A 20,423-nucleotide genomic window follows, 5' to 3' on the forward strand; every position below is an offset into this window, starting at 1 on the left:
GTGGGCAAGTATCCCTTGTGAAGCCCCTTTTCTTCTCCTATCAAAGCTTAGGTGGTGTCCAAGGGGAGTGACTCCGCCCACTTCCGGTTCAGGGCTCAATTCCATTTCCCATTCTATTTATTTCATATTTGCTCCCATGAGCAGCAGCTCTGACCACAGCCTGAAGACCTGTCTCTGAGCTCTTCTGGGCCCTTCTCCTCTGGGACTCTCTTCTCCCAGTAGGCCCTCCCTCCAGTCCCTGCTAGGCTTCCCCAGCCAGGGCACTACTCCACGTCTATCTGCTGCTCACCCCTTACCTCCCCACCAAATTGGATGTTGGTATGACACAGGAAATGATTTATATGAGAAGTTGAGAATATCAGCCCTTCAAAGAGGTCCTCCTTGGTTCCCACCCTAAACTGGCTTTCACTCTATTACTTTTACTGAAACTTCCCATTCATGTCCTTCCAAGAACTTTTTGCAAATGGAAAATATTTTATTCTTTTTTTTTTCCCTCTCTCCCACTAGAATGTAAGCCCATGGGAGTATGGACTTTGAATTTTTTCTTTTTCACAATTGTAGCCTCAGTGCCTAGAATACAATAATTACTCACCAAGGTATTTGTTAAATGTTCTATGAACAGAAGCTGAGGGAAAGTTACCAGCCTTTAAATATTGGAGGGTGACTCTCAGGTCTTTCCCAAGTCTGGTCTTCTCTGGACCAGAGAAATGGGAATGCTGGCTGGGAGACAAGGCCTCACAGCAGGTGGGATCTTGCATGGAAATAGCCGACCAGCATCTCTTCTCTAGGAAATCTTCCAGTAGTCATATTTCTACTGTATGATGCAATTTCCCTATCCATAGCTGACTGAACCAGGGGTAAAACTTAAGTCAAGCTGGACCAATCAGAATCTCTCTCTTAAGAATTTGAAACTAGAGGAACAGTTTATAGTTGAGAGCTTAGTGCTGATAATTGCAATACTACAGAGCTATGTTCATTGAACTGCTCAGGTTATTAATCTTCCTGAAGCGTAATTAATTAGTTTTTCCTTGAATTTAATGAGCTACCCCCCAGTATTTTTAATTTTAATAAATCCTTTTTTTCTTAAACTTATTACGTTTACTCTCTATGGTTGTAACCTAAAGAACCTTAGCTCATACATAGAGACACAGAAACTGAAACAACAACAATTTCCTGAAGTCTAGAATTTCCTAGCCCATGTCTTAATCTTTAAAACTCCTTCTTCTTTGGGGCACCTGCCACTTAGTCATCCTTCATTCTTGTCAGCATCCAAACTGGTAGCCACTGTCCCATATTCACTGAAGACTTTCCATCTGCTCATAGCTTTCCTCTCCATTCATGTCTGTTCCAGTGATTTATCAACTGTGTCTCACCATCTGGGGTGACACAACCCAGGTTCAGGGTCCATAAGGACATCCCACATCCTAACTTCACAGTTTCTTGACCTCTAACTCTAATGCACATCATCTCATCACTTCCTCAGTCACCCACACCCATGGCCACCCTCAGGACATTGTCATCACTTAGAACTGCTCATCAGAAATTTTAAGTTCAACTTTGATCACAACCTCTCCTGTCCTTCTAGCTGTGTTACTCCTCTAGTCCAACTACATTTGTTTCCAAAGAAACTTTCAAGGTTTTTCCTCTTCTCCCAGTCTATAAGCTCTTTCTTAGATCTCTCCCCGTTTATAGAACTACTTTTACCAACAGTCTCAATGGCTTTTTATCCTCTATTCATCTACTGTAATTATTGGTAGCCCAGGTCGACCCCATAGCCTTTCAGTGTTCCTACAGAGATGGCAGAAAATCCTACAGCATAGCCTCAGTATTTCCCAACTATGCTTTGGCTTTCTCCAGTGAGTTTTCTTTCTCTCATTTCTCATAGGAACATCCTCCATTCATTCATTCTGTTGATAACTTGCTGTACTGAAACTCTATACTTCTTTGGTTTCCACGTCACTTCTTTCTCCTGGTGTTCTTCTTGCCCCTCTGCCTCTTCCTTCTCATGAGTTCATCCTTTCTCTCTGCCCTTTCAAAGTTGTTGCTCCTCAGGGTTTCATCCTTTGCCCACTTGTCCTCTTATTCTATTATTCCTCTACCATTTTAACAACTCCTATGGTTTTACTTTCCAACTCAATGCTGATGATTCCCCAATCTCTATTTCTAAGCCATATTTCTCTCTAGAGTTTTTTTTTCTTTTAAACATGCTTGTTAATTAATTAATTAATTAATTTTTGGCTGTGTTGGGTCTTCGTTTCTGTGCGAGGGCTTTCTCTAGTTGTGGCAAGCGGGGGCCACTCTTCATCGCGGTGCGCGGGCCTCTCACTATCGCAGCCTCTCTTGTTGTGGAGCACAGGCTCCAGTCGTGCAGGCTCAGTAGTTGTGGCTCACGGACCTAGTTGCTCCACCGCATGTGGGATCTTCCCAGATCAGGGCTCGAACCAGTGTCCCCTGCATTGGCAGGCAGATTCTCAACCACTGCGCCACCAGGGAAGCCCTCTCTAGAGCTTTATACCCAGATATTCATTGGTCTCCAGACTACTATACACTCTGATGCTGGTGGGCACTGCAGGCTCAGTGACATCTTTCTCTGACATGTTCTTCCTTTCACATTTGCTTAGTTGTTGATACAACTATCTCCTTTGGCACCTACACAGAAACTAGGAGCAACACAGTTGCCCCATCTCCACATCCCCCTCCATCTCTTTAATCTACTACCTCTATCCTAATTCAGGCTGCCATAATTTTTAAAGAAATTTTTATTGGAGCATAGTTGATTTACAATGTTGTGTTAGTTTCAGGTGCACAGCAAAGTGAATCAGTTATATATATACATATACATATACATATATATATATATATATATATATATATATATATCCATTCTTTTTCAGATTCTTTTCTCATATAGGTTATTATAGAATATTGAGTAGAGTTCCCTGTGCTATACAGCAGGTCCTTGCTAGTTATCTATTTTATATATAGTAGTGTGTATATGTTAATCCCAATCTCCTAATTTATCACTTACCCCCACATTTCCTCTTTGGTAACCACAAGTTTGATTTCAAGATCTGTGAGTTTTTCTGTTTTGTAAATAAGTTCATTTGTATCACTTTTTAATTAGATTCCACATATAAGCAATACCATATGATATTTGTCTTTGTCTGACTTCACTTAGTATGATAACCTAGAGGTCTATCCATCTTGCTGCAAATGGCATTATTTTTTCTTTTTTTATGCAGACTGCTGTAATTTCTTATATAAACTACATCAACCGTCTTCAAACTGGTCTTGGTAACTATGATGTTTTTCTCTTCAAATGCCTTCTTCCCATTGCTGCCAACATCTGAAAGGCCCATCAATCCCCTGCTAATGCTGTCCAGCAGATCCCTGCCCTCCCTAGCAGAGAGCACAAGTTCCCCATGGCACACACCAGGGAAGGACCACCAGGTTCCTGGCTGGCCCTCCAAGCTTTTCTTTCATCATTTTCTGTATAAAACATTGTGTTCTATTAATAACACAAAGTCTCTATTTCTTATTAATAACACAGAGTCAAAAACCACCTCCCAAACTTGGCCATTGCTACTCTCTAAACAAATCTAATTCAGTCCATGAATCACAACTGACTGGTGAGCTTTAGTAGAAGTAATTATAACACAGTTCTTTAATGAAAAAATATCCTACCTTTTCTTCTTTACAGCATTTAATAAGAATTAGCTTATGGAAAGAACTTAATTCTGGATGCCAAAAATTATGGCTTGTGGGCATCCTTTCTGTTGTCATGAGTTGATCATCCTCCTTTACTTTTGAATAGGCTTCCTGTTCAGGTGGGTTAAGATAAGTCTCAAAAGATCCTGGAAACACAATTTAAAAACACGCTTTAATTAAAGTTGCTTTGACTTTGATATTAAACAAATATTTTTGGTAATTAAAAAATCTCTACATTTACCATTAGCTTTTTACATTACCACAAATGTAAATATATTTAATCTCCCCCTACCCAACCTAATTAAAAAATAGTGAATTTAAAATTGGATAAGGAAACGAATTCAAACTACTTAACAAAAGGCAAAGCTAAAACAAATGACAGAGAAGTTAAAAATAAAAGGATGCATAGAGATATATCAATCAAATGTGAGCAAAAACAAACACCTGACATGATAAGAGTAACATTGGATATATTAGAATTCAAGGCAAACATAATTAAATGGGATGAAATAGTTCAAGTTATGTTAATTAAAATACAAACCCAATAATAAAAACACAATAAAATAAACCTATATGTGTCAGACAATAGCATAAAAATACATCAAACCATCACTGCTGGAGGCAGAAGAAAAAGCAGAAAAACATATTAGTGATAGGAAATAACACAACTAACATTCTGTGACAGATAAAGCAAATTAAAAATTCTGGTATAAATAATTTTTACCATGTAAATAATATATGAATAAGTTGACATCGGTACAACTTTAGGCCCTAATAAACAGAACACATTGCCCTCAACCCCCCTGGAATAATTATAACAAATGGGCTTGCATCTCACATGAGGCTTAGGATCCTAGTTAGCCCTTACTCTGGTTATAACATGTAGTAAGAATTAGCATTGAAATTCCTGCAGATGGAGAGGGCAGACAGCAGAAGCAAGAAGAACTACAATTCTGCAGCCTGTGGAATGAAAACCACATTCACAGAAAGACAGACAAAATGAAAAGGCAGAGGACTGTGTACCAGATGAAGGAACAAGATAAAACCCCAGAAAAACAACTAAAGGAAGTGGAGATAGGCAAGCTTCCAGAAAAAGAATTCAGAATAATGATAGTGAAGATGATCCAGGGCCTCGGAAAAAGAATGGAGGCAAAGATCGAGAAGATGCAAGAAATGTTTAACAAAGACCTAGAAGAATTAAAGAACAAACACCTAGAAGAATTAAAGAACAAACAAACAGAGATGAAGAATACAATAACTGAAATGAAAAATACACTAGAAGGAATCAATAGCAGAATAACTGAGGCAGAAGAACGGATAAGTGACCTGGAAGACAGAAAGTTGGAATTCACTGTTGCAGAACTGAATAAAGAAAAAGAATGAAAAGAAATGAAGACAGCCTAAGAGACCACTGAGATAACATTAAACACATGAACATTAGCATTATAGAGATCCCAGAAGGAGAAGAGAGAGAGAAAGGACCCGAGAAAATATTTGAAGAGATTAGAGTCAAAAACTTTCCTAACATGGGAAAGGAAATAGCCACCAAAGTCTGGGAATCACAGAGAGTCCCAGGCAGGATTAACCCAAGGAGAAACATGCCGAGACACATAGTAATCAAATTGATTAAAAATTAAAGACAGGGCTTCCCTGGTGACGCAGCGGTTGAGAGTCTGCCTGCCAATGCAGGGGACACGGGTTCGAGCCCTGGTCTGGAAGGATCCCACGTGCCGCGGAGCAACTGGGCCCGTGAGCCACAACGACTGAGCCTGCGCATCTGGAGCCTGTGCTCTGCAACGGGAGAGGCTGCGATGGTGAGAGGCCCGCACACCGCGATGAAGAGTGGCCCCCGCTCACCACAACTGGGGAAGGCCCTCGCACGGAAACGAAGACCCAACACAGCCATAAATAAATAAATAGATAAATTAAAAAAAAATTAAAGACAAAGAAAAATTATTTAAAGCCACAAGGGAAAAATGACAAATAACATACAAGGGAACTCCCATAAGGTTAACAGCTGATTTCTCAGTAGAAACTCTACAAGCCAGAAGGGAGTGGCATGATATATTTAAAGTGATGAAAGGGAAGAACCTACAACCAAGATTACTCTACCCAGCAAGGATCTCATTCACATTCGCTGGAGAAATCAAAAGCTTTACAGACAAACAGGAGTTAAGAGAATTCAGCACCACCAAACCAGCTCTACAACAAATGCCAAAGGAACTTCCTTAAGTGGGAAACACAAGAGAAGAAAAGGACCTACAAAAACAAACCCAAAACAATTAACAAAATGGTAATAGGAACATACATATTGATAATTACCTTAAACGTGAATGGATTAAATGCTCCAACCAAAAGACACAGGCTCATTGAATGGATACAACGAGACCCATATATATGCTGTCTACAAGAGACCAACTTCAGACCTAGGGACACATACAGCCTGAAAGCGAGGGAGTGGAAAAAGATATTCCTTGCAAATGGAAATCAAAAGAAAGCTGGAGTAGCAATTCCCATATCAGATAAAATAGACTTTAAAATAAAGAATGTTACAAGAGACAAGGAAGGACACTACATAATGATCCAGGGATCAATCCAAGAAGAAGATATAACAATTATAAATATATATGCACCCAACATAAGAGCACCTCAATACAGAGGCAAATGCTAACAGCTATAAAAGAGGAAATCGACAGTAACACAATAATAGTGGGGGACTTTAACACCTCATTTACACGAGTGGACAGATCATCCAGACAGAAAATTAATAAGGAAACACAAGCCTTAAATGACACATTAGACCAGACAGATTTAATTGATTTTTATAGGACATTCCATCCGAAAACAGCAGATTACACATTCTTCTCAAATGCACACGGAACATTTTCCAGGATAGATCACATCTTGGGTCACAAATCAAGCCTTGGTAAATTTAAGAAAATTGAAATTGTATCAAGCAACTTTTCCGACCACAACACTCTGAGATTAGAAATCAATTACAGGGAAAAAACATTAAAAACACAAACACATGGAGGCTAGACAATATGTTTCTAAATAACCAAGAGATCACTGAAGAAATCAAAAAGGAAATAAAAAAATACCTAGAGACAAATGACAATGAAAACACGATGATCCAAAACCTATGGGATGCAGCAAAATCAGTTCTAAGAGGGAAGTTTATAGCAATACAAACCTACCTCAAGAAACAAGAAAAATCTCAAATAAACAATCTAACCTTACACCTAAAGCAACTAGAGAAAGAAGAACAAACAACACCCAAAGTTAGTAGATGGAAAGAAATCATAAAGATCAGAGCAGAAATAAATGAAATAGAAAAGAAGAAAACAGTAGCAAAGATCAATAAAACTAAAAGCTGCTTCTTTGAGAAGATAAACAAAATTGATAAACCTTTAGCCAGACTCATGAAGAAAAAAAGGGAGAGGGCTCAAATTAATAAAATTAGAAATGAAAAGGAGAAGTTACAACGGACACTGCAGAAATATGAAGCATCATAAGAGACGGCTACAAGCAACTCTATGCCAATAAAATGGACAACCTGGAAGAAATGGACAAATTCTTAGAAAGGTATAAGCTTCCAAGACTGAATTAGGAAGAAATAGAAAATATGAACAGACCAATCACAAGTAATGAAATTGAAACTGTGATTAAAAAATCTTCCAGCAAACAAAAGTCCTGGACCAGATGGCTTCACAGGTGAATTCTATCAAACATTTAGAGAAGAGTTAACACCCATCCTTCTCAAACTCTTCCAAAAAATTTCAGAGGAAGGAACACTCCCAAACTCATTCTATGAGGCCACCATCACCCTGATAACAAAACCAGACAGAGATACTACAAAAAAAGAAAACTACAGACCAATATCACTGATGAATATAGATGCAAAAATCCTCAACAAAATACTAGCAAACAGAATCCAACAGCACATTAAAAGGATCATACACCATGAGCAAGTGGGATTTATCCCAGGGATGCAAGGATTCTTCAATATATGCAAATCAATCAGTGTGATACACCACATTAACAAATTAAGGAATAAAAACCATATGATCATCTCAATAGATGCAGAAAAAGCTTTTGACAAAATTCAACACCCATTTATGATAAAAACTCTCCAGAAAGTGGGCATAAAGGGAACTTACCTCAACATAATAAAGGCCATATATGACAAACCCACAGCAAACATCATTCTCAATGGTGAAAAACTGAAAGCATTTCCTCTAAGATCACAAAGAAGACAAGGATGTCCACTCTCACCACTATTATTCAACATAGTTTTGGAAGTTTTAGCCACGGCAATCAGAGAAGAAAAAGAAATAAAAGGAATACAAATTGGAGAAGAAGAAGTAAAACTGTCACTATTTGAAGATGACATGATACTATACATAGAGAATTCTGAAGATGTCACCAGAAAACTACTAGAGCTAATCAATGAATTTGGTAGAGTTGCAGGATACAAAATTAATGTACAGAAATCTCTTGCATTGCTATACACTAACAATGAAAGATCAGAAAGAGAAATTAAGCAAACAATCCCATTCACCATTGCAACAAAAAGAATAAAATACCTAGGGATAAACCTACCTAAGGAGGTAAAAGATCTGTACTCAGAAAACAATAAGACACTGATGAAAGAAGTCAAAGATGACACAAACAGATGGAGAGATATACCATGTTCTTGGATTGGAAGAATCAATATTGTGAAAATGACTATATTACCCAAAGCAATCGACAGATTCAATGCAATCCTTATCAAATTGCCAATGGCATTTTTTTACAGAACTAGGACAAAAAAATCTTAAAATTTGTATGGAGATACAAAAGACCCTGGATAGCCAAAGCAATCTTGAGGGAAAAAAACGGAGCTGGAGGATTCAGACTCCCTGACTTCAGACTATACTACAAAGCTACAGTAATCAAGACAATATGGTACGGGCAAGATCTCTCAACTAATAGGACATGAAGTACTTAGAAACCATCAAAGACACAAGATTAAGACAATTAGGAAGCCTTTGAAGGTAAGAGTGGCATTGAAATTAATTATTAAACTTAACCTGCAAAGATCCAAAACTGACTTTTAGAACACAAGCCATCCTATCACATGTACAAACCTTCACGATTCTGCAGGATTTCCAGAATCTACCTTGAAATTTAACAAATGAAAGCAGGATGGTTGCTTTAAATTACTAAAATTTTAGTCCCAGTTGACAGGAATAACATGGTGCCTTTTGTCCAAACACGACGAGTTTTTCCCAGAATTACTTAATCTTTCAGCCTCTCTCTCTTCCCACTTTCTTTGCTTCTGTGTTTATGAGGATCCATCTAGCCCTTTTTGCTTCAGATCTGTCCCTAACTGTCCATCACTAGGCTTCTCCTATGAGTATTTTTCTTTTGTGTTCTACTTCTAGCTATCTTGTTTAACTGGTCCACAATATAGAAACATAATTTTTATTTGATTTATTTATTGAAGAGTATTTTACTTTTTCTAGTCTTTATTTAGAAATCAAATGAACATATTAGGATCCCAGAAATTCTGGTCCATGTAGCTTTTAAACCACCACACTTACTGGGTATATTCAGGTAAACAAACATTCATATGAGAAGTAGAAGAATAAATACTAAAAAGTAGCAATAGAACACAGAACTTCAAGTCAGTACAGGGAAAATAAAAAAAAAGAATGTGGACAATTCACTTGAAGGCAAGAAAGAAGAAATAAAAATGAAGCAAGGAAAAAGCCTGCCAAGGAAAAAATCCCTACAAAATAAGATGATAGATGTAAATCCAAATAGATCAGGATTTTTCAGCCCTGCCACTACTGCCATTTGGGGCCAAGTGGTCATTTGTTGTGGAGGGTTGTTCTGAGCATTGTAGGATGTTTAGTCACATCTCTGGTTTCTACCTACTAGATACCTGCAGCACCACCCCAGTCATGGCAACCAATAATGTCTTCAGATGTTGCTGAATGTCCCCTGGGGAACAAAATCTTCCACAGTTAAGAGCCACTGAAATAGATCAATAACCTTCCTTACAATAATTGGATTAAAACTTGCCTGTTTAAAAAGAGAGACTCTCACATTGCTCAAAACAGCAAAATCCAACTAAAGGTACACCGAAAACATGACGATGACACAAAAGACTTGAAAAGGAAGAGTGTAGAAATATATAAAGGGGGAATACTAATGAAGATAATCCTGCTGTAATAATATTAATCTTAGAAAATATATTTTAAGGCAAAAAGCACTATTCAGGGTAAAGAGGAATATTATTTAATAAAAAAGGAATAATTTGCTAGAAAGATAATAATCCTAAACTCATTTATAATTAACAGCATCAGTTCCACAAGATATAATGGGAGAAATTCCAGAATACAAAGAGAAATTGTCAATCATAGTGGTGAACCTTACAGATTTAGTATAAAAGACAGTAAAATAAACACCACAATGAATAGGTTTGAACTAAAGATTACATATCTTTAGTTCAAAAGGTTACATATCTTTTGCATCCAAGAAAAGACACACATGGAACATTTTACATAAACTGAAGTATAAACAAATTACAAAGAATCAATTTCATGCAAACCATGAGTATAATTTCTACAATGTAAGTAAATTATGAACAATAAAAAGGTAGCACCCCAAAATCGTAAATGCATTTGAATTAACAAGTATACTTTTAGAATCAAAAGGGCTACATAGTAAAACTTTTGGGGAAAAAGTAACATAGAATGTTATAATTAGAGCAGGCATAACCTCTGGGGAAGAGGGAAAGGGTCCTATGAAGGAGTATAAGGGGATTCTGTGATGCTTGTACTATATTTCTTGACTTGGGTGGTGGCTCATAAGTACAGTCGGTTTTTGATAATCAAACTGTTGATTCTGATTTGTGTACTTTTCCATATGTATGTTATTCGTCAATAAAAAGTTAAAAAAAAAAAGTATGGGGTGCAGCTAAAGCAATACCTAGAGGTAAATGCATCTTCTTAAAATGGGTATAATAGTAAACATGAAATATTGAAAATTCATGGGCCAAGCATTCAACTCAAGAAATTGGGAAAAAAAAGTAATTCACAATTTCTCAATAATGAAGACATTTCCTAGTGAAAAATATTGATATTGCAGAAGAGGTTAAAGGAGACCTTAAGTTAGGATTCACAAGCTTGTTTACAACCCCATATAGCAGAGCCTTTTTGACGTATTACCTATGCGTATGGAAATAGGATGTAACACTATGTATTTTGTAAGTTCTTTAAAAACTGGAAATAATTCTTCTAAGTCACAGCATGCGAACCACATGGCAGTAAGCAGCCAGGGAAATTCAGGCTTAGGTGGGCGTTCCTATTAGAAGACAGAAAGAAAGTGAATAATAGTTCACAAAGACAACCACAGAATATGCTTTCACCTTGTCTAAGTGAAAAATCAAGCTCTAATAGAATGTTAAAAATAACCATTTACCCAGGACAAGTATAAGATATAGTGAGATAGAAATGGTGTTGAATCAATTCTATTTGTTGGCCTTTGAACAGAAGTACAGCTGATGAAACTTTTCATGTTGACATTTGCAGAAAGCAGTTGATCTGGTGAAGGGTTAAAATAAAATCTGTAAAGTCTACTTCTAGCCTGTCCTCCAACATGCCACACCAGTCTCTCCCCACCCCTCAAATATTCTTATATTAATGATTTTTTCCTAGAGAACTAGTTTTTAAATCCAGTTCCCAGATGTTCTCACCTCTAGGAGATAGGAAATGCTGAGTAGTATAGCAAAATCAGTAGCAAGACAAGTGAAAATCTCATTCTAGCTGGGCTGAGTGAGTATATGTCTAATCATTTCATATATTCCCAGAAATTTCTGGGAAAAGTATTATGCCATCTGGCAATATTCCATGAAGCCCTTGCATGTGGGTAAACAGTTTAAAAAGAGACAGAAAAACAGCGGTGATTGTAGACTGAACCTAGTTCTTTGAAAATTTCATGAATATTTGCCTGAGGTTTCATACCACATTTTAAAATGGCTTTATTGAGATACAATTCATATACCATGCAATTCACCCATTTAAAGCATACAATCCAATGTATTTTAGTAAATTCACAGTTATGTGTAACCATGACCACAGTCAATTTTAGAACATTTCATCTCCTCAAAAAACCCCATGTATCCTTTAGCAGTTCCCCTCCCATCTGCCCATGCCCTCTAGCCCTAAGAAACTGAAACTAGTTCTTTGAAAATTTAGTACTTTGAGACTAAACTTCGAAAGTTTTGTACTGCTTTCTGTCTCTATCCATTTGCCTCTTCTGAATACTTCATATAAATCAAATTTTATAATATGTGGTCTTTTGTGACTGATTTCTTTCACTTAGCTTAATGTTTTCAAGGTTTATTCATGTTGTGGTATGTATCAGTACTTCATTCCTCTTTATGATTGAATGATATTCTGTTGTTATGGATATACCACATTTTGTTTACCCGCTCATCAGTTGATGGACTGGATTGCTTTAACCATTTTGGCTATTATGAATAGTGCTGCTATGAATATTCATGTCTAAGTTTTTGTGTGAACCTATGTTTTCATTTCTCTTTGATGTATACCTAGGAGTGGAATTGCTGGATCATGTGGTAATTCTACATTAATTGCTTGAGGAGCTGCCAGACTGTTTTCCAAAGCAGCTGCACCATTTTTCATGTTTGTTAGCAGTTTATGAGGGTCCTGATTTGTCCACATGTTCACCAACACTTGGTATTATCTGTCTTTTGATTCTAGCCATTCTAGTGGGTGTGAATGGGGCATCTCCTTATCATTTTGATTTGCATTTCCCTGATAAATAATGAGGTTAGACATCTTTTCATGTGCTGATGTATATATTTGGAGAAATATCTATTCAGGTCCTTTGGCTATTTCTAAGTTGGGTTGTCTTTATTATGGATTCATAAGAATTCTTTATCTATTCTAAATACAAATCCTTTATCATCTTAATGTTTTCGAGGTTTATTCATGTTGTAGTATGTATCAGTACATCCTTGTCAAAATCAGTTGACCATAGACACATGGCTTTATTTCTGGACTTTCACATTTGATTCCATTTACCCATATGTCTATCCTTATGCTAATATCTTGTTGTCTTGATTACTGCTGCTTTGTAGTAAGCTTTGGGATTTAGATCTCTTGTAATTCTGTATGAATTTTAGGATCAGTTTGGCAATTGCTGAAAAGAAACCAGCTAGAATTTTGATAGGGATATCACTGAATCTGTAGATCAGTGTGAAGAGTATTACCATCCTAACAATAATAAGTCTCCAATCCATGAACATGGGATGTTTTCCTATCTATTTAGGTCCTCTGATTTCTTTCAGCCTGTTTTGTAGTTTTCAGAGTATAAGTTTGAACTTCTTTTGTTAAATTTATTTCTAAGTATTTTACTATTATTGATGCCATTGTAAATGGAATTGTTAGTTTCACTTTATATTGTTCATTGCAAATGTAAAGAAATCCAAATTAATTTTGTATGTTGACCCTGTATCCTGCAACCTTGCTGAACTTGTTTATTAATTCTAATAGTTTTTTTTTAAAGTAAATTCCTTAGTGTTTTCTATGTACAAAATCATGTCATCTGCAAATAGAGATAGTTTTACTTCTTCCTTTCCAATCTGGATGCCTTTCATTTCATTTTCTTGTGTATCTGTCCCAGCAAGAATTTCCAGTACAATGTTGAAAAGAAGTGGTGAGAGCAAACATCCTTCTTGTTTCTGATCCTAGGTGGAATGCATCCAGGCTTTCACTATTAAGTATGATGTTAGCTGTGGGTTTTTGTATATGCTCTTTATCTGGTTGAAGAAGTTCTCTTTTATTTCTAGTTTGTTGAGTGTTTTTATGATTATTAGTTATGTGATTCTGGAAAGGTCTTTAACCTCTCTGAGCCTCTGCTTGAAAAAACTGTAAACACAGCTGTTAACAAGAATACTGTGAAGGAAGAAGGGTGACAATGCCGGGAAGGGCTTAGCTGAGTGACTGACTAATAGTCAGCAACAGAGTGAGGTGGGTAAGAGGGCAAGCTCTACAGACTTGACTGCAAGGGTTTGAATCCTGGTTCCAAACCCTAATAAGTGTGTGATCATGATGAGTTACTTCATCTCTTTGTGCCTAATTAACTTATCTGCAGACTAGAGATAAAATTAGGAACTCACCCAACAGGAATACTCAAATAAATAAATGAGTAGATATACATAAAACACATAGCAAACCCTCTATAAGTATTAACTGTGATTATGAAGTTAAGACAGTGTTAAGCAAGGACTAACAGAATACGTATGTATGCAGGATGGGTGGGTGTCAGGGAAGAAGGACCATCTGGTGTAGAGGCCTTCCTTGGGCTTGTCCTGGGAGTGCAGGGTGCTGAGAGTCAAATGAAAGCACAAAGTCCAATGTCCCAGTGATACTCTGAGGCTCAAATATTGGCAAACAGATGCAGGTGTCAGGTCTGTAGGGGCCAAGTGTAGGGCTCGCGATTGAAGACAGAGCCAAGAGTTTAGAGTTGGACCAGATGGACTTGCAGGCAAGAGTTGGGGGACTGTGCCTGAGTTCTGTGGGCCATCAGGTCTGTGGTATATGGGTGAGTTAGGCCAGTTTGAGGGGCTGGGGCAAGTTAGACAAATATTATGGTATGACAGAAGGCAACGATCAAGTTCTAGTCCTTCCTGTGCTTTATAATGAAAGATGGGTCCAGGCAAGGGAGGATCATGGTTTCACAAACAGTGTGGCCAGATCTGTGAATTACAACTTTTATTGGATTTTAACTCTTCCCATTTGTAAGATGGTCAACTTTTCAAAACATGTTCCCATCTATTAGTTCACTGGTTACTCCCAACATCTCTTTTCTACAGGTGAGGACATTGCTGCACAAAGAGGTCAAATGTTACCAACATTATATAGTGACTAAAGACAGAACTAAGTTATAGTCTGGGTCCCTGACCCCTAGTGGGCCACACAGCTGAATATATAACCTTCAGCCACCAGAGTCACCGTGGAGCACTGGTAGGTGCTTGTGGGCTCTATCTAATAACATTCACTGTCTAATCTTGACACAGATACCTTTTCCAATCCTGCAGAACCTCGGAGAAAGAAATTCCATTCAGCATCGGTTAAGCTTCCTTGCTGACGCATGATCTCAACACAGAGCATAAAGCTGTAGATGAGTTTATGTTGTTCAAAAAGTCCTCTCGAGACATTGACATAAGCTGTTAGGAGAGTCTGTTCTAGTAGAATTTCCATGCGCTGCTGTAGATCATCTGTCCTCACAGAGGTTTCAATTGTTGTATTGAACAACTGTGAAAGAGAACTCTATCAGTGTCTCTGATTTAATTCAATTTCATGGAGGAAAAAATGTCCCTGCTCCTCACCCTGACTCCCCCAAATTCAGTGAGTAAATAGCAGCACAGGTGATGAATACTGTACCATAAAAAAGTCCAGAATTCATCCCAAATTGACACATTTATATGTAATATTTATTTTGTTCACTCCTCTTTCTCTCCCCACTTTTCAGAAATGGACCAGTGCCAAATTCTTGACTATTGAAAAGGCATAATATTGACTTTGGACAGAAAATGGAAAATAAAGGTGAGCTGGCAAAACGAGTTTCTCATATCCTCAACTCACATTTGATAATCACTTTGGATGAGAGGTGTAAGGGCTAGGTAAGTTCATGCCCTCTTCTTGGCATTTTCCCAAGATAATTCTTAGGGTGTGGGAAGAACGTGTAAGAATTTTCTTTGAAATTTAAGAGGAAGCAGTTTTAAAGAAGACTTCTACCCTGCTTCCCACCTGGAAATTTTGGGAACAGGCCTCTTCCCCAAAAGGTGCCTCACATTACAAGGATATCAGGAAGGCAGCAGAGATGGTGGCATGGAGGGCTCAGGTGAGAGGGACAGCCACTTCCAAGTAGCACAAGGGCAGGGGGAGGGGAGATCCAGAAATTCCCAAGGGTCTTGAGCTGTGTGACAAATCTGAGCAGAGCCTGAACTCAGGGGCTTGCCTGCAAGTCATGGGCAAGGGGATCTTGCAGCAGAGACTGGGGTCTCATGAGGGATGAGAGGACCATCCTATGGCTTCGGCCTTGAGGATCCACAGCACAAGGGGCAAAGATGCCAGGTGAGGCAGGGCTGCCCAATTCCTTGGTCACCTTGAGAGGGATCGAGATGCTTTGCTCATGGGGAGATCAGACAGATTGAAGCAGATTGGACGCTGAAGACCAGCTGAGGGCCAAGGCAGGTCAATGTCAAGAAGTGTGCTTCACAAGCCCCTAAAAATGCTGCTCTGTCCTTGTGCAGGCCTCCTTGTACCACCCCCAACTCATCCTCCTAACAGGATGCAGCACAAGGAGAAAAGATCTGACTGTCTGTCTCCTCACCAAAAGATAGGCCTCCGTTCCCTAAGATTAAAAGGGCTTGGAGGAAGCATTCACTTATTCTAGAGAAATGGGAAAGCCTCGTTAATTCTCTGGAAAGTTTGATCAACAAAGAATAATGGAGTTGTTACTTTAATACACTTAGAAGCAAAGAGTTTTCTTTAACAACCTGACAAGAGGCAGAGAGTTTAAAGTCCAGTGAAGACCTGGTAAGTTTGGCGCCAAAATAAAACATGGCAAATCTTGACACACCCTAAATAACTTTAGTGTGAAATGGAATTATGGATGGGTTTGGTAGAGGATGTCCTGGCCAGGGCTGTCACCTACAATTGTGTTTTGGGTTTCTAGTTTCCCTTCCAAATAGCAAAACTTCAGTGTTTTGATGATTCATCCTATAACCCTTTTTCTGTTGGCTCAAGATATTTTCAGGGCATCTTCATTTTTAATTCTTGAAGGAGATTTTAAAACCTTGAAAAGCAGGAATTCCAAAACATCCAGGATGAGAAAAGTGTTATCAAAGTCATTTAGATAGAATGAAAGGATTTACTAATCTTTACCTTGCTAGTTTTAATACCCACCAACTAAAGGAAGAGGCGTGAGAACGGCAACCCCTGCCTTTAGGAACTGAGCTGTGACCCGAGTAGAAATGGCTTCTAAAGGCTGCCACAGCAGATGCACTTCTTGTTGGAAGAAAGCCCAGGTGTGTCTACACAACATGCCTCTCATTTCTCTCAATTCTTCATTTCCATTCTCTCCTGCAGCTCCTATTGCTGCCGGCCCCCTGACCATACCAAGGCCACCAAACAAGACATCTAGAGGAAAAACCAAGCTTGGTCTAGTATATAAAAATTGTTTGAATATTTCAACAGCCTTTTTTAATGGAGGGATGCAAACAGCCTCTTCACTCAAGAGACACTCATGATGTGTCATATGGTGCTAAGCACCACGGGGGGAAGCAGGATTGGGGGAGGCTTCCTTCCTGCCCTCTGGTAGGTCAGACTTCAGCAGGAGAGAAGAGCCCACCGCCCCAGGCAGAGTGGTGGAAGTTCCACATGAGGCATTCACATGTGTTGGAGAAAGACTGCTGCAAATTGTTTGCTACTCCTTCCATGGAGAAGTGGAGTCTAAATCCCCTTCTCTCAAATCTGGCCTAGCTTTAGTGACTCCATTGACCAAGAGACTGTAGCACAAGTGATGCTGCCTGACATCCAAAGCTAGGTCAGAAGAGGTCTTGCAGCCTCCACCTTGGCTTCTTAGAACATTTGCTTTTGGGAGCTGCCCTCTTGGAACCCAGTTGCCCTGTTGTGAGCACCCAAGCCACATGGAGAGGTGACTGTAGGAGTTGACATCCCAGCCATGTAAGTGACCATTTTGGACATCCAGCCCCAGAAGACTGCAGCCTCATCCACAGGCTTCACTTAATGAGAAGGTGGCACTTAATCTGGGAGGGCGGGCATTCTAAACAGAGAGGGTCATAAACACAGAAGCATCTGGGGAGTCCAGAGAATGTGAATGGATCCATTTGGCTGCTGGCAGAGGACTAGTGGGAAATGTGGCTCTAGAGACAGAACAGGGATAGGTTGGATGTGGCTTTGGAACTGAACTGTGTTTGATGGGCAATGTCTGCGAAAATCCATTTTGGATCCCCAGAGTACAGAGCAGTGTTTTAAAAGCATGAGGCCTGGGCTGGCTTGGCCTCCGGAGTGAGAGCCAGCACTGACTACAGGTATAAGGGCATGTAGCAGGAAGTAAAGATGTGTGGCAGGGAAAGAGGATCTATTTACAATTATTACTGTTTTCTACTGTGAGTGGTGTGTATGGAGAGGCCTTTGAGTTGTATTATGGGTGCGAGCACATATGATTAAAGAAGCCAGAGTGAGCTAAACTGCTCTGCACAGAAAAGGGAACAATACAGACAAGATGGGAATGGGAGCTGGTAGATGGGAAACAGCCAGAGAGGCCATGTGGGGGATGGGCTGAGAGAAATTCCAGAGGTGAACAGAGGGGACCCCTGTGGATGCTTGGTACATTTTGCTGTGTGATGAGTGATGCAAACTCTCTGTCTCCCCTGGAAATCTTCGGGTAAACTGACATTGCTTGCCAAAGTTTTGTGACATTGAATTTGCTTTTGGGAGATATTAGAATGCTGCCTAAAAGAGGATGAGATGGGGGAGACCTTCAAGATGGCAGAGGAGTAAGACATGGAGATCACCTTCCTCCCCACAAATACATCAGAAATACATCTACATGTGGAACATCTCCTACAGAACACCTACTGAATGCTGGCAGAAGACCTCAGACTTCCCAAAAGGTGAGAAACTCCCCACGTACCTCGGTAGAGCAAAAGAAAAAAGAAAACAAAGAGACAAAAGAATAGGGATGGGACCCGCACCTCAGGGAGGGAGCTGTGAAGGAGGAAAAGTTTCCACACACTAGGAAGACCCTTCACTGGCGGAGATGGGGAGTGTGCAGGGGTGAAGATTCGGAGCCATGGAGGAGAGCACAGCAACAGGGGTGCAGAGGGCAAAGCAGAGAATATTCCTGCACAGAGGATCAGTGCTAACCAGCACTCACCAGCCTGAGAGGCTTGTCTGCTCACCCGCCGGGCCGGGTTGGGGCTGGGAGCTGAGGCTCCGGCTTTGGAGTTCAGATCCCAGGGAGAGGACTGGGGTTGGCTGCATGAACACAGCCTGAAGGGAGCTAGTGCACCACAGCTAGCCAGGAGGGAGGCCGGGAAAATGTCTGGACCTGCCTAAGAGGCAAAAGACCATTGTTTCAGGGTGTGCGAGGAGAGGGGATTCGGAGCACTGCCTAAATGAGCTCCAGAGATGGGCGCAAGCTGCGGGTATCAGCACGGACCCCAGAGACAGGCATGAAACACTAAGGCTGCTGCTGCAGCCACCAAGAAGCCTGTGTGCAAGCACAGGTCACTATCCACACCTCCCCTCCCGGAAGCCTGTGCAGCCCGTCACTGCCAGGGTCCTGTGATGCAGGGACAACTTCCCCAGGTGAACACATGGCGTGCCTCAGGCTGTTGCAACATCATGCCGGCTGCTGCCGCCACAGGCTCGCCCCGCATCCCATACCCCCCCTCCCTCTCCCCAGCCTGAGTGAGCCAGAGCCCCCTAATCAGCCGCTCCTTTAACCCCGTCCTGTCTGGGCAGGGAACAGATGCCCTCAGGCGACCTACAGGCAAAGGCAAGGTCAAATCCAAAGCTGAACCCCAGGAGCTGTGCGAACAAAGAAGAGAAAGAGAAATCTCTCCCAGCAGCCTCAGGAGCCGCGGATTAAATCTCCACAATCAACTTGATGTACTCTGCATCTCTGGAATACCTGAATAGACAATGAATCATCCCAAATTGAGGTGGTGGAATTTGGGAGCAACTCTAGACTTGGGGTTTGCTTTCTGCATCTAATTTCTTTCTGGTTTTATGTTTATTTTAGTTTAGTATTTAGAGTTTATTATCATTGGTAGGTTTGTTTACTGATTTGGTTGCTCTCTTCCTTTTTTTTAATATAAATAGATATATATATATATTTCCTTTTTCTCTTTTTGTGAGTGTGTATGTTTCTTTGTGTGATTTTGTCTGTTTAGCTTTGTTTTTACCGTTTGTCCTAGGGTTCTGTCTGTCCATTTTGTTTTTTAGTATAGTCTTTAGTGCTTGTTATCATTGGTGGATTCGTTTTTTGGTTTGGTTGCTCTCTTCTTTCATTCTTTTTCTTTCTATTACTTTTAAAATTTTTTAATTTTTAATAATTTTTAAAAATTTTATTTTTTATTTTAATAACTTTATTTTATTTTATTTTTTCTTTCTTTCTTTTTTTCTCCCGTTTCTTCTGAGCTGTGTGGCTGACAGGGTTTTGGTGCTCCAGAGACCTCCCGGTTCCACATAATAACAAATGGTGAAAGCTCTCCCAGAGATCACCATCTCAAGGCTAAGACCCAGCTCCACTCAACGACCAGCAAGCTACAGTGCAGGAAACCCTATACCAAACAACTAGCAAGACAGGAACACAACCCCACACATTAGCAGAGAGGCTGCCTAAAATCATAATAAGGCCACAGACACCCCAAAACACACCACCGGACGCGGTTCTGCCCACCACAAAGACAAGATCGAGCCTCATCCACCAGAACACAGGCACCAATACCCCCCACCAGGAAGCCTACACAACCCACTGAACCAAACTTAGCCACTGGGGGCAGACACCATAAACAACGGGAACTACGAACGTGCAGCCTGCGAAAAGGAGACCCCCCCCCCAAACACAGTAAGTTAAGCAAAATGGGAATTCAGAGAAAC

General features: G+C 39.9%; 1 protein-coding gene across 1 annotated transcript in view; it reads right to left on the reverse strand.

The window, feature by feature from the left end:
• Window positions 1-20,423, reverse strand: part of DNAH6 (dynein axonemal heavy chain 6) — a 293,021-nt gene that overhangs the window by 51,536 nt on the left and 221,062 nt on the right. Inside the window, exons 61-63 of the mRNA XM_082425941.1 lie at window positions 14,808-15,041; window positions 10,926-11,061; window positions 3,685-3,854 (exon numbers count right to left, since the gene is read on the reverse strand). Coding sequence (XP_082282067.1) covers window positions 3,685-3,854; window positions 10,926-11,061; window positions 14,808-15,041 — 540 coding nt within the window. The remainder of the gene's footprint in view (window positions 1-3,684; window positions 3,855-10,925; window positions 11,062-14,807; window positions 15,042-20,423) is intronic.

Source organism: Balaenoptera physalus (assembly GCF_965194825.1).
Source record: "Balaenoptera physalus genome assembly, chromosome: 15".
Lineage (NCBI taxonomy): Eukaryota > Metazoa > Chordata > Mammalia > Artiodactyla > Balaenopteridae > Balaenoptera > Balaenoptera physalus.